At 41.0% G+C, this 12,477-nt stretch overlaps 1 protein-coding gene across 4 annotated transcripts in view; it reads left to right on the forward strand.

Moving 5' to 3' along the window:
- LOC135098828 (uncharacterized) overlaps positions 1-12,477 on the forward strand; it is a 92,036-nt gene that overhangs the window by 10,933 nt on the left and 68,626 nt on the right. For all 4 annotated transcript variants that reach the window (XM_064001227.1, XM_064001224.1, XM_064001225.1 and 1 more), the window contains exons 4-5: positions 1,201-1,365; positions 1,483-1,648. In XM_064001227.1, the coding sequence (XP_063857297.1) occupies positions 1,201-1,365; positions 1,483-1,648 (331 nt within the window). The remainder of the gene's footprint in view (positions 1-1,200; positions 1,366-1,482; positions 1,649-12,477) is intronic.

Genomic DNA, 12,477 nt, shown 5'->3' on the forward strand with positions numbered 1-12,477 from the left:
CGATGACGTGCCTTTCAGATTGGATTTCTCCACATTCACACAGGCACTAGTCCAAAGGCAAATGGCCCTCCCACACCTATTCCACCACCTTCCACAGCAAAGAAGTGGCTGCTCACTCATGTTCTGGCCCAGGATACATGATGTGCCTCTTTTATATTCTTTTTCATTTGTATTAGGATTTAAGGTACAGTAAAGTTGAAATCTCAATGAATGAGAGTTTAACACTTTTGTCTATGGTTGTCAAGAACAATTTGTACTTCACTAATATCATTGTGCAGTAAGTCCCTTAGGAGATGAGCAACGTGGTAATTATAACTTAAGATGGTGCGTATGGTGTGGGCTAATGGAACACCCTTAAGGTATGATATTTTGCTCCACATGAGTGAAAAGAATCTATGCCGTTTACTGATGACCATCGCATGTAATGTGGGTAATCCTAATTATAATAAACAAAGGTCATTACAGGTGGGCTTCCTCACCCTTAACACCTGTTTGACACACCACAGGTATTGGTTTTAAGTCTCTTAGACATGACTCAGCCATAAAGCAAGGTTGCCATGAGAGCAGCTTGAAATGCCTTATTTTGACATAGAAAGGAGCATCATTTTTCTTGTTAACAAAAGTAACAAATTTTAGAGTATTACACATTTTGTTTTCTGCATGAATCTTAATTGCCGTGGAAGCAGACCCATCAGCTGTGAATGGACTACCTAGACATACACAGTGGACTATCTAGATATACACAGGATACAACTGCTACATTGTCCACCATAACTGGCTGCTTATCATCATTGTCACCATTCACTACAAAAAAACTGAGTTTTAACTATGTTAATCTTCATTTCATGGGTACTTCAAAACCTGCTTAGAATTTAAAATTTTTTAATAATAGAACGTTTAGAAATTGACGAGATGATGATGTCCATGAGGACAGACACATATAACCCTCCCCATGGGTGATTTATCAATCTGATTAGGTAATTTACATATAAAACAAACAAGAAACAGGAAGTTGGGGAGCCCTAGCATACACCAATAGGAGCAGTGATAAGAGCAGTACCCACAATACAGTTTGTTATTCTGTATATAGCAACAATAGCACAAACTATAGTCTTCCACACCCTGGCTATTGAAGTCTTGTATATTTAAGGAAAGAATGATGTTATTTGTATTCCTCTCACATCAATCCCTTGCTTACAGGTGACGGACGTCATCACCAGAAATGTCCCAAGTCTGTCTGTGGATGACAGAAAAAAATTCAGGTCCATTCTTCATGGTATGAAGTTAGAGACATCAGTGTTTCATGACATTTTATCACAAGATCTTGCAGAAGCAACAGACAGAGATGCTGATGGACTATTGCAGGTTAGTACATGTCAGGCCTTTTTAAGACATACAAACAGAAGTATTGACTTGCAAGTTGCTGGTGTAAAGAGATTACATGACTAATATAATATGAAAGAGTAACACTCCAATGCACAGATGATAGAGGACATCCAGAACCAGAGGCAGCCTCCAGCACAGGGGATTGAGACAAGGACAGACAAGCGCTTCAAGGCCCTTTCTGATGGCTACATTGGTCTGGTGCACTACCACCGCTGGAAGAGCTCCTTGCTGAATGCCACAGCAGCCTCCCTGCCACTGGACGGTAAGCCCAAGGCACTAAGGGGAGGGAGGCATCTTTCATAGTTGTGGGAAGAGGGTAAAAAATAGAAACTCAGTAACTTGTATCAAAGAGGGAAGCAGGCATCTACTGCTCTGAGTGTCAGTGTCTGCTCCCTGCTGCTGCTGTTATCTGCTTTGCTGAGTGTCTCACCTGGAGTCTGATCTCAGGCCTTCCTCTCCATGGCTTATGCATGCTGTAGTTTCTTCTATATCTATTTTCCATTTATCTGTCTCCAAAACCTTGCTCCCTCCAGGATGGGGTGTTTACAGCAGAAGAGACTTTCCCTCCGTTTCCAAACATTCCCTTCTTGCTTGAAAAAGCACTTGTTATCTCTTAACACCTTTTCACACATACTCTTTTTTTTTTCTGTAATTTTTCTGTAAATCTTTAATTTCATAATGGAGCAGAACAGACTTTGTTTTGTTCATTGGCTCAAGACTCATTTCTTCCCCTATCCACTCAACATAATCTTCCAGACAACTTTCTTCCTCTACCCAAAATATTCTTGGTCTGCCCTTCATCAAACCTCTGAACTAGAAATTTCATATCTTTTATTGCCAAAAACAGTTTCTAAGTTGTTGGGTGTTTTGTTTCATCTTTGCTAGTTCTCCCCTGTACATTTGCTTACGTTGAATGAAATATAGGGTACATCCATAGTGTGAAGTTATTCACATGTTGGATGGGTTGTACTTGGTGCATTGGGAAGAATATTAATGCATTGTAACAAATAAGTTTGCTTAAGTTGTGCATAAATGGAATGAGTGAGTGATTCTCTCTCTCTCTCTCTCTCTCTCTCTCTCTCTCTCTCTCTCTCTCTCTCTCTCTCTCTCTCTCTCTCTCTCTCTCTCTCTCTCTCTCTCTCTCTCTCTCTCTCTATGAGGGGCACTGGCCAAGGGCAACAACATTATAATAAAAATAAAAGGCCTATTGAGGTACCAGTTCCTAAACAGAGTCAAAAGCCGAGGGGTTTGGGATCAAGAGAAGGATAGGGGGATATGGAAGATAAGGGAAGGACCATAGGGGAGAAAACTATGATGTAAGGGTCTGCCAATGAGATTTCCTCATACTGGATAGAGGGTGGGGCATGGTGCACCTCATTTACGTGATTGGTGGGAACAGGGATGGTGTGAGTAACAATAGAACGTCAAGGACAATATATGGAGTCTGTAGCTAAGAGCCAAGGCACAGTACGGGATCACTCAACAACAACTAAAACACAATGTAATTATGACACCTACGTAGGTGTAGGTGTCATACCTACACCTACGAGTAGGTGTCTACCTACTCGTATATTCTACTGGTGCTTCATGATGCCTACATAGGCGTCATTGTGTTGAAGGTGCTAATAGATTTAGGAGAAGACCAATGACTGTATACCAGAGCAGCAATAGAATGGTCAGAAAGGAAACTTGAGATGAAGTTACAAAGAGAAGGTTAGAAGCCGTAGGAGGGTAGTTTGGAAATTAAAGCTTTTTCCCATACTCTATCAAAAGGGGTTGTGAGGTTAAAACGAAGGATAAATTAGTTAAATCTGGAAAGATAACTAGCTCAGGGAAGGTGAGAAATAGCTTAAGTGTTTACTACACAAATTGTAGAAGTATTTTGAATAAAATAGACATTGCTTAGAGAAATAGCATGTGTAGAGAACCTTGATATCATTGCTTTAACAGAAACTTTTTTTTTTTTTTTTTTTTCATGTAGGAAGGACACTGGCCAAGGGCAAAAAAAATCTAATAAAAAAAATGGCCACTGAAATGCCAGTCCCATAAAAGGGTCAAAGCAGTGGTCAAAAATTGATGGATAAGTGTCTTGAAACCTCCCTCTTGAAGGAATTCAAGTCATAGGAAGGTGGAAATACAGAAGCAGGCAGGGAGTTCCAGAGTTTACCAGAGAAAGGGATGAATGATTGAGAATACTGGTTAACTCTTGCATTAGAGAGGTGGACAGAACAGGGGTAAGAGAAAGAAGAAAATCTTGTGCAGCGAGGCCGTGGAAGGAGGGGAGGCATGCAGTTAGCAAGATCAGAAGAGCAGTTAGCATGAAAATAGTGGTAGAAGACAGCTAAATATGCAACATTGCGGCGGTGAGAGAGAGGCTGAAGACAGTCAGTTAGAGGAGAGTTGATGAGATGAAAAGCTTTTGATTCCACCCTGTCTGGAAGAGCAGTATGAGTGGAACCCCCCCAGACATGTGAAGCATACTCCATACATGGACGGATAAGGCCCTTGTACAGAGTTAGCAGCCGGGGGGGGGTGAGAAAAACTGGCGGAGACGTCTCAGAACACCTAACTTCATAGAAGCTGTTTTAGCTAGAGATGAGATGTGAAGTTTCCAGTTCAGATTACAAGTAAAGGACAGACCGAGGATGTTCAGTGTAGAAGACGGGGACAGTTGAGTGTCATTGAAAAAGAGGGGATAGTTGTCTGGAAGGTTGTGTCGAGTTGATAGATGGAGGAATTGAGTTTTTGAGGCATTGAACAATACCAAGTTTGCTCTGTCCCAATCAGAAATTTTAGAAAGATCAGAAGTCGGGCGTTCTGCGGCTTCCCTGCGTGAAATATTTACCTCCTGAAGGGTTGGACGTCTATGAAAAGACGTGGAAAAGTGCAGGGTGGTATCATCAGCGTAGGAGTGGATAGGACAAGAAGTTTGGTTTAGAAGATCATTAATGAATAATAAGAAGAGAGTGGGTGACAGGACAGAACGCTGAGGAACACCACTGTTAATAGATTTAGGAGAACAGTGACCGTCTACCACAGCAGCAATAGAACAGTCAGAAAGGAAACGAGATGAAGTTACAGAGAGAAGGATAGAAACCGTAGGAGGGTAGTTTGGAAATCAAAGCTTTGTGCCAGACTCTATCAAAAGCTTTTGATATGTCCAAGGCAACAGCAAAAGTTTCACCAAAATCTCTAAAAGAGGATGACCAAGACTCAGTAAGGAAAGCCAGAAGATCACCAGAAGAGCGGCCTTGACGGAACCCATACTGACGATCAGATAGAAGGTTGTGAAGTGATAGATGTTTAAGAATCTTTCTGTTGAGGATAGATTAAAAAACTTAAGATAGGCAGGAAATTAAAGCAATAGGACGGTAGTTTGAGGGATTAGAACGGTCACCCTTTTTAGGAACAGGTTGAATGTAGGCAAACTTCCAGCAAGAAGGAAAGGTAGATGTTGACAGACACAGCTGAAAGAGTTTGACTAGGCAAGGTGCAAGCACGGAGGCACAGTTTCGGAGAACAATAGGAGGGACCCCTTCAGGTTCATAAGCCTTCCGAGGGTTTAGGCCAGCGAGGGCATGGAAAACATCATTGCGAAGAATTTTAATAGGTGGCATGAAGTAGTCAGAGGGTGGAGGAGAGGGAGGAACAAGCCCGTAATCGTCCAAGATAGAGCTTTAGCAAAGGTTTGAGCAAAGAGTTCAGCTTTAGAGATAGATGTGATAGCAGTGGTGCCATCTGGTTGAAATAGAGGAGGGAAAGAAGAAGAAGCAAAGTTATTGGAGATATTTTTGGCTAGATGCCAGAAATCACGAGGGGAGTTAGATCTTGAAAGGTTTTGACATTTTCTGTTAATGAAGGAGTTTTGGCTAGTTGGAGAACAGACTTGGCATGGTTCTGGGAAGAAATATAAAGTGCATGAGATTCTGGTGATGGAAGGCTTAAGTACCTTTTGTGGGCCACCTCTCTATCATGTATAGCACGAGAACAAGCTGTGTTAAACCAAGGTTTAGAAGGTTTAGGACGAGAAAAAGAGTGAGGAATGTATGCCTCCATGCCAGACACTATCACCTCTGTTATGCGCTCAGCACACAAAGACGGGTCTCTGACACGGAAGCAGTAGTCATTCCAAGGAAAATCAGCAAAATACCTCCTCAGGTCCCCCAACTAGCAGAGGCAAAACGCCAGAGGCACCTTCGCTTAGGGGGATCCTGAGGAGGGATTGGAGTAATAGGACAAGATAAAGATATGAGATTGTGATTGGAGGAGCCCAATGGAGAAGAAAGGGTGACAGCATAAGCAGAAGGATTAGAGGTCAGGAAAAGGTCAAGAATGTTGAGCGTATCTCCAAGACGGTCAGGAATACGAGTAGGGTGTTGCACCAATTGCTCTAGGTCATGGAGGATAGCAATATTGTAGGCAAGTTCACCAGGATGGTCAGTGAAGGGAGAGGAAAGCCAAAGCTGGTGGTGAACATTGAAGTCTCCAAGAATGGAGATCTCTGCAGAAGGGAAGAGGGTCAGAATGTGCTCCACTTTGGAAGTTAAGTAGTCAAAGAATTTCTTATAGTCAGAGGAGTTAGGTGAGAGGTATACAGCTCAGATAAATTTAGTATGAGAGTGACTCTGTAGTCATAGCCAGATGGTGGAAAACTCGGAAGATTCAAGAGCATGGGCACGAGAGCAGGTTAAGTCATTGCGCACATAAACGCAGCATCCGGCTTTGGATCGAAAATGAGGATAGAGAAAGTAGGAGGGAACAGAAAAGGGGCTACTGTCAGTTGCCTCAGACACCTGAGTTTCAGTGAGGAAAAGAAGATGAGGTTTAGAAGAGGATAGGTGGTGTTCTACAGATTGAAAATTAGATCTTAGACTGTGAATGTTGCAGAAGTTAATGGAAAAAAAGTTGAGGGAGGTGTCAAGACACTTAGGGTCGTCGACAGAAAGGCAGTCCGACCTGGGGACATTTATGGTCCCCTCCCCAGATGGGGACTCCGAGGCTGGTGTAGGAGTCGCCTTGATGATTTTAAAATTTTTGAGTGAAGGGTGTGTGTGTTATTAGGTGCTTGTAGTTTTGTGTGGAGGAAGAGAGTTGTCTTTAGAGGGCAGGCTGTGACTGCCCCCTTGTGTTGTGAGACACAAAGGGAAATGTTCAGTGAGGTCACAGCTGGTTTAATGATAAGTTCACAGCACCCCCTGAACAGTGCTTTAGACCTCACTGGGAGTAATTATCGTTTCGGCAGGTGTCTACTGCCTCCTCCTCCTGAGTTACGTATGTCAGGAAAAGTATTTAATCCAGGGGTTAAGGTAGATCGTTATACACTATTCTATAAAGAAAACAGGAGAGGAGGAGGCATTGCATTATATGTTAGGGACACATTACAATGTTGTATTAACAGTAGAATTAAAACAGATAGCAAAACAGAGTCAATATGGGTAGATATTAAGGAAGGATTACAGTCAGTATTACTGGGAGTAGTGAACAGGCCACTGAACAGTACAAAGGAAATTAACACCTCACTATGGCAGGAGATAAATAGAGCAAGCAGGAAGATACAGTCAGATATGTGTAGTAGATTTTAATTTTTAGGAATATCTAGAGCCTGATGGTGGGTAACAAGGAAGCAGAGGAATTTCTCAAGGTAATTCAGGATCATTTTTTTAAAACAGTTAGTTGTAGAACCCACAAGGGGGAACAATATTCTAGATTTAATTCTTACTAACAGAAGCAGTCACACAAGTAGAGGCTGGAGGACAGCAAGGTAACAGTGATCATTGGGAAATTAGGTACAAATTAAAATAGGAAGAAACTTTTAGAAGCAAAAACACTAGTAAAATACCTGACTTTAGGAGAGCAGATTTTGAGGAATTATAAAGGTACCTCCAAAAAGTTGACTGGCAACGAATGCAGGGTGAGGTCAGGTCTGGGACAGAGTTGAGAGAGATAGAGCAGGATGAGAGAGGTTAGGTTAGGTGTGAGGGTGTAGGGCAAGAGGAGGGAAGAAGTGTCCAGAAGGGGTGGAGGAAAGAGAGGGGGAAATAGGTGTATGTTGGAGGGTCAGGTCATGCTGAGACGGAAGATGTGAGATTGAGGCAAATAGATGAGGAAGTGGAGAGGACAGAAAGGGCTGAGATGAGAGGATTAGGTGAAGTAAATGTAGATGAGTTGTATGAATATTTTGTAGATAAATTACATACAGGACAGTTAGCAAACATTCTGTATAGAGCAATAAGATCAAAGAAAAATTACCCTAAATGGATGACTGTTTGGTTAAAACACTATATAGGGCAGAAGAGAAGTATATATAAGGGCAGGTAAAGAGGTTTTAAGGCCACAATATAATGAATTACTTAGAACAGTCAGGAGGTTAACGAGGAAAGCTAAGGGCAGTTATGAATTAAAGGTAGCCAGCCAGCCAGCCAGACAGACAGAAGAGAAGTATATATAAGAGACTAAGGGCAGGTGAAGAGGTTTTAAGGCTACAATATAATGAATTACTTAGAACAGTCAGGAGGTTAACAAGGAAAGCTAGGGGCAGTTATGAATTAAAGGTAGTCAGCCAGATGAAGACAAACCCCAAGGGATTTTATCAGGTATACAGGATGAAGAATAAAGATACTATAGGTCCATTAACCCGTAAACTGCGCCAGACATCTTAAGATGCTGTTCGACCAACTGCGCCAGACATCTTAAGATGACAGGTTTTCTAAGCTGCATTTCAAAAGTTCCCACACAGCCACCGTAAAATCCAATGAACATCATTTGGCAACATCATCTCTCTTTCGCTCCATATAGGCATTATTGTCTCAGTCAGCCTTAGACAGTCATGGAAGACGGTAATTCATTATCATCTTCCGATGCTGGCCAGCCTCCTGGCTCCCACATTCATGGCCATGGGGGAGGCAGATGTCGTAAAAAGAAGAAGATAGTAAAAAGAAAGCTTGGACTAGGCCCTGATGATGTAGATTATTTACAGCAATCAACTTCTGGTGCTGTGAGATAGCCCAAGAAATCCCGTAAACACACTCCTGCCTCTCAAGGTCAGGAGCACCCTGCCGCTGCCTCACTGCCAGGCAAAGCCCGTAATATGCCATTGACACCCATCAAAATTTTTACCATTGATAGAAGATTCTGAGGAATCACTCTCAACACTTTCTGATGATTCACACTGGCAGAAAGAACAGGAAAATGATCTCTTTGACACCTTCCTGGCTCCCCTATCGCTGGCCCCCAGCCACTTCCCAAAGAACTTCAGCCATCCATCACTGCCACACAATGTATTTTTTTTCATTTTTTATTTCACATTTCAGTGCTCTACTTGTCTCCTTTGAGTTTCAAAAGATCAAAGATAGTTTTCAAGCAAGTTGATTTTTTGCCATTTTTTGCGCACCCTGCAGCTATCCTGAAATCATAATTGCGCAGTTTAAGGGTTAAAGGGAGCAGATGGGGAGTTGGTTAGTTCTGGGGTGGTGATTAGTAAAATTCTGAATGACCCAGGAAAACATGCAGGATATAATAAATAGTGAACAGATGTTTACAGCAGATGAGAATGAGAAGCTGACTTATTTCCATAACTAAGGAGAGAGTAGAACAGGAGATATATAGGCAAAAAAAATTTCAAGACACCAGGACCAGATGAAATATATCCCAGAGTACTTAAGGAATGCAAAGAGGTTATTAGCAAGCTGTTAGTTTCTGTCTTTAGGAATCACTTGAGTCAGGTGAGGTACCAGTAATGTTAATATAGTACCCATCTTTAAGAATGGAGATAAAAGTTCAGTGTCTAATTATAGACCTGTCAGCTTAACTTCAGTTGTAGGTAAAATAATGGAGTTAATAATAGCAAGGAACATTAGGGAGCATTTAGACAAACATAACTTGATAAATTAGTCACAGCATAGCTTCACAAAGGGGAAGTCTTGCCTGACGAACTTGTTAAAGTTTTACAGTAAAGTGTACAAGGCAGTAGATAATATTGATAGTTATGACATCTTATATATGGACTTAAGTAAAACATTTGACAAGGTACCCCATCAGAGGCTCCTGAGAACGGTTAGGCCACTTGGGATAGGTGGGAAGGTGTTAGGTTGGATAAGGTCATGGCTAAGCGATGGGTGACAAAGAATGGTAATGTAATTAGTGGGGTGCCACAGGGATCTGTATTAGGGTCATCGTTGTTTTTAATATATATCAATAACTTGGATAGTGGAATTAACTTGGAAGTGATGTTAGTAAATTTGCGGATGATGCAAAGATGGGTAGATTAATTAGGTCAGAATCGGATGCCATTGCCTTGCAGGCAGATTTAGATAGGATGAATGAATGGATAGACAGATGGCAAATGCAGTTTAATATCAAGAAATGCAAAGTACTTAGCATAGGTAGAGGAAACCCACACAGTAGGTACACAATAAACAATGAAATTCTGGTAAGTTCACAGTATGAAAAAGATTTAGGAGTTATAGTTAGCTCAGAACTCCGTCTAGGAAAGCAATGCATAGAGGCCATAAACAGGGCAAATAGGGTATTAGGATTAATTTTTAGGAGTGTTAAAAGTGGAAGGTCTGAAGTAGAAGGCCCGAAGTAATATTAAAGTTATATTTGGCGCTGGTCAGATCTCATCTAGACTACACTGCAGTTCTGGTCCCCACATTATGGGAAAGATATAGGTCTATTTGAATCAGTACAAAGGAGAATGACTAAAAGGATACAGGGGATGAGGAGTATTCCTTAAGAGGCAAGATTGAAGCTGTTAAATTTACATTCTTTAGAGAGACATAGGTTAGGCGGGGACCTGATTGAAGTCTTTAAGTGGTATAAGGGTTATAACAAGGAGGGATATAAGCAAAATTCTTAGGATCAGCAACCAGGATAGAACAAGAAATGATGGATTCAAGCTTGAAAATTTTAGATTTAAGAAAGAGATAGGAAGAAATTGGTTCTCAAATAGAATGGTAGATGAGTGGAATGGACTCGGTAATTATGTTATTAGTGTTAAGACATTAGGGAGCTTTAAGAGAAGCTTACATGAGTTTATGGATGGGGATGATAGGTGGAAATAGGTAGGTATATTTCATACAGGGACTGCCACGTGTAAGCCTGGTCGCTTCTTACAGGTTTCCTTATTTCTTATGTTCTTAGGTTCTTGTATGTCTAAGGCCACAGCAAAAGTTTCACCAAAATCCCTAAAAGAGGATGACCAAGACTCAGTAAGGGAAGCCAAAAGATCACCAGTAGAGTGGTCTTGATTTAACCTATACTGGCAATCAGATAGAAGCTCGTGAAGTGATAGGTGTTTAAGAATCTTCCTGTTGAGGATAGATTCAAAAACCTTAGAGAGGCTGGAAATTAAAGCAATAGGATGATAGTTTGAGGGATTAAAATGATCACCCTTTTTAGGAACAAGTTGAATGTAGGCAAACTTCCAGCAAGAAGGAAAGATAGATGTTAATAGACAGAGTTGGAAGAGAGTAACTATGCAAGGTGCAAGCACGGAGGCATAGTTTCGGAGAACAACAGGAGGGAGAAAGAGTGAGGAATGTATGCCTCCATGCCAGACACTCATCTCTGTTATGTGCTCAGCCCATAGAGACAGGTCTCTGACACGGAAGCAGTAGTCATTCCAAGGAAAATCAGGATAATAACTCCTCAGTTCCTTACAGTTAGCAGAGACAAAATGCCAGAGGCACATAGATGCAACATAAAGCTTTGGATTGAAAATGAGGATAGAGAAAGTGGGAAGGAACAGAAAAGAGGTTAGTGTCATTTACCCCAGACACCTGTATTTCAGTGAGGAAAAGAAGAGGTTTAATGGGGGAGAGATGGTGTTCTACAGATTGAAAATTACAGTAATTCCTTGACTATCATGGTTGATACATTCCAAAATACCCCGTAATGGGTGAAAATCTGTGAACTACAAATAGTACTGTACTATATATTTTTCATCCTTCTTTATTTTAGCAAACAGTAGATTCATTGATTCTGTAATGGCGGCCTACATCTGCTTACCTTCTTCCTTCCTTAAGCATATTAAGGAGTCTCATCTGCTCTGCTATAGCTTTCTGTTGCACTTGGGTTCGCTGCCAGAGGCTTTAGAAGGTGCTGAATGTTTGGGCGACATCGTGGGGCTTGAAATAAATAAACAATTTTACACACAAATGCAAAACATCACCACACAACAGAAAGTAGGTCACCCCCATGTTTCTTGAGTTTCATTTTCCACACGGTATGTGCAATTCTTTGTTTACTCATCTACAATACATTATGTATTTTCTTGTAATGTATTTCAGTCAATATGTTATATAGTACAATACTTTTCTTTTAATATATTTTAATTGTGTTATACAGTATAATACTGTAGTGTATTTTTTTTATTAAATTATTAATTTTTAGGCTAGAAAATGCATATTTTACCAGAGAAATAATCAAAATCTAAAAGAATATAAATATCTGTCGGCTGCAGAAACCCACAATATAAATTTACATATATTAGCCTGAAAAATCTGCGGTGTACTGAGGGCGTAATAGGTGAACCGCACTGTGGTGAGGGATTACTGTAGATCTAAGGCTGCAAATGTTGCAGAAGTTAATGAAGAAAAAATTAAGGGTGACATCAAGAGACTAGGTCGATACAAGAAGAGCATCTGACCTGGGGACATTTTTGGCCCCCTCTCAAGATGGGGACTCCGAGGCTGGTGTAGGAGTAGCCATGGAGTACTGGCATTTTTTAATGTACCTTTGTCAAGGTGACCCATTTTCTGTTTGGCTAGACTGAAAATAATTATGGAAGAGGAGGAGTGAGCTGTTTTTCATTGCCGTTTTTCCTGGTGAAGCTGGATTGTATAACATATGGGTGATATAACAACAGCTTATTCCATAGAGTTACCTTATTTCCTCTTGTGTGGAGTGTCTTTCACATAGGGAGAAGGGTTCCACTCACTCACACAGGTCATAACAGGATAGAATCTAAAGGTTTTCATCTCATTGATATTCCTTTTCTGGTTAACTCTCTTCAGTCTCTTATTCACTCGAGTGTTGCATTTCTTTCTATCATTTACCAGTTTTCATGCTGACTGCTCTTCTGAACTTGCC

Source organism: Scylla paramamosain, unplaced genomic scaffold, assembly GCF_035594125.1.
Source record: "Scylla paramamosain isolate STU-SP2022 unplaced genomic scaffold, ASM3559412v1 Contig85, whole genome shotgun sequence".
In the NCBI taxonomy this organism is placed as follows: domain Eukaryota; kingdom Metazoa; phylum Arthropoda; class Malacostraca; order Decapoda; family Portunidae; genus Scylla; species Scylla paramamosain.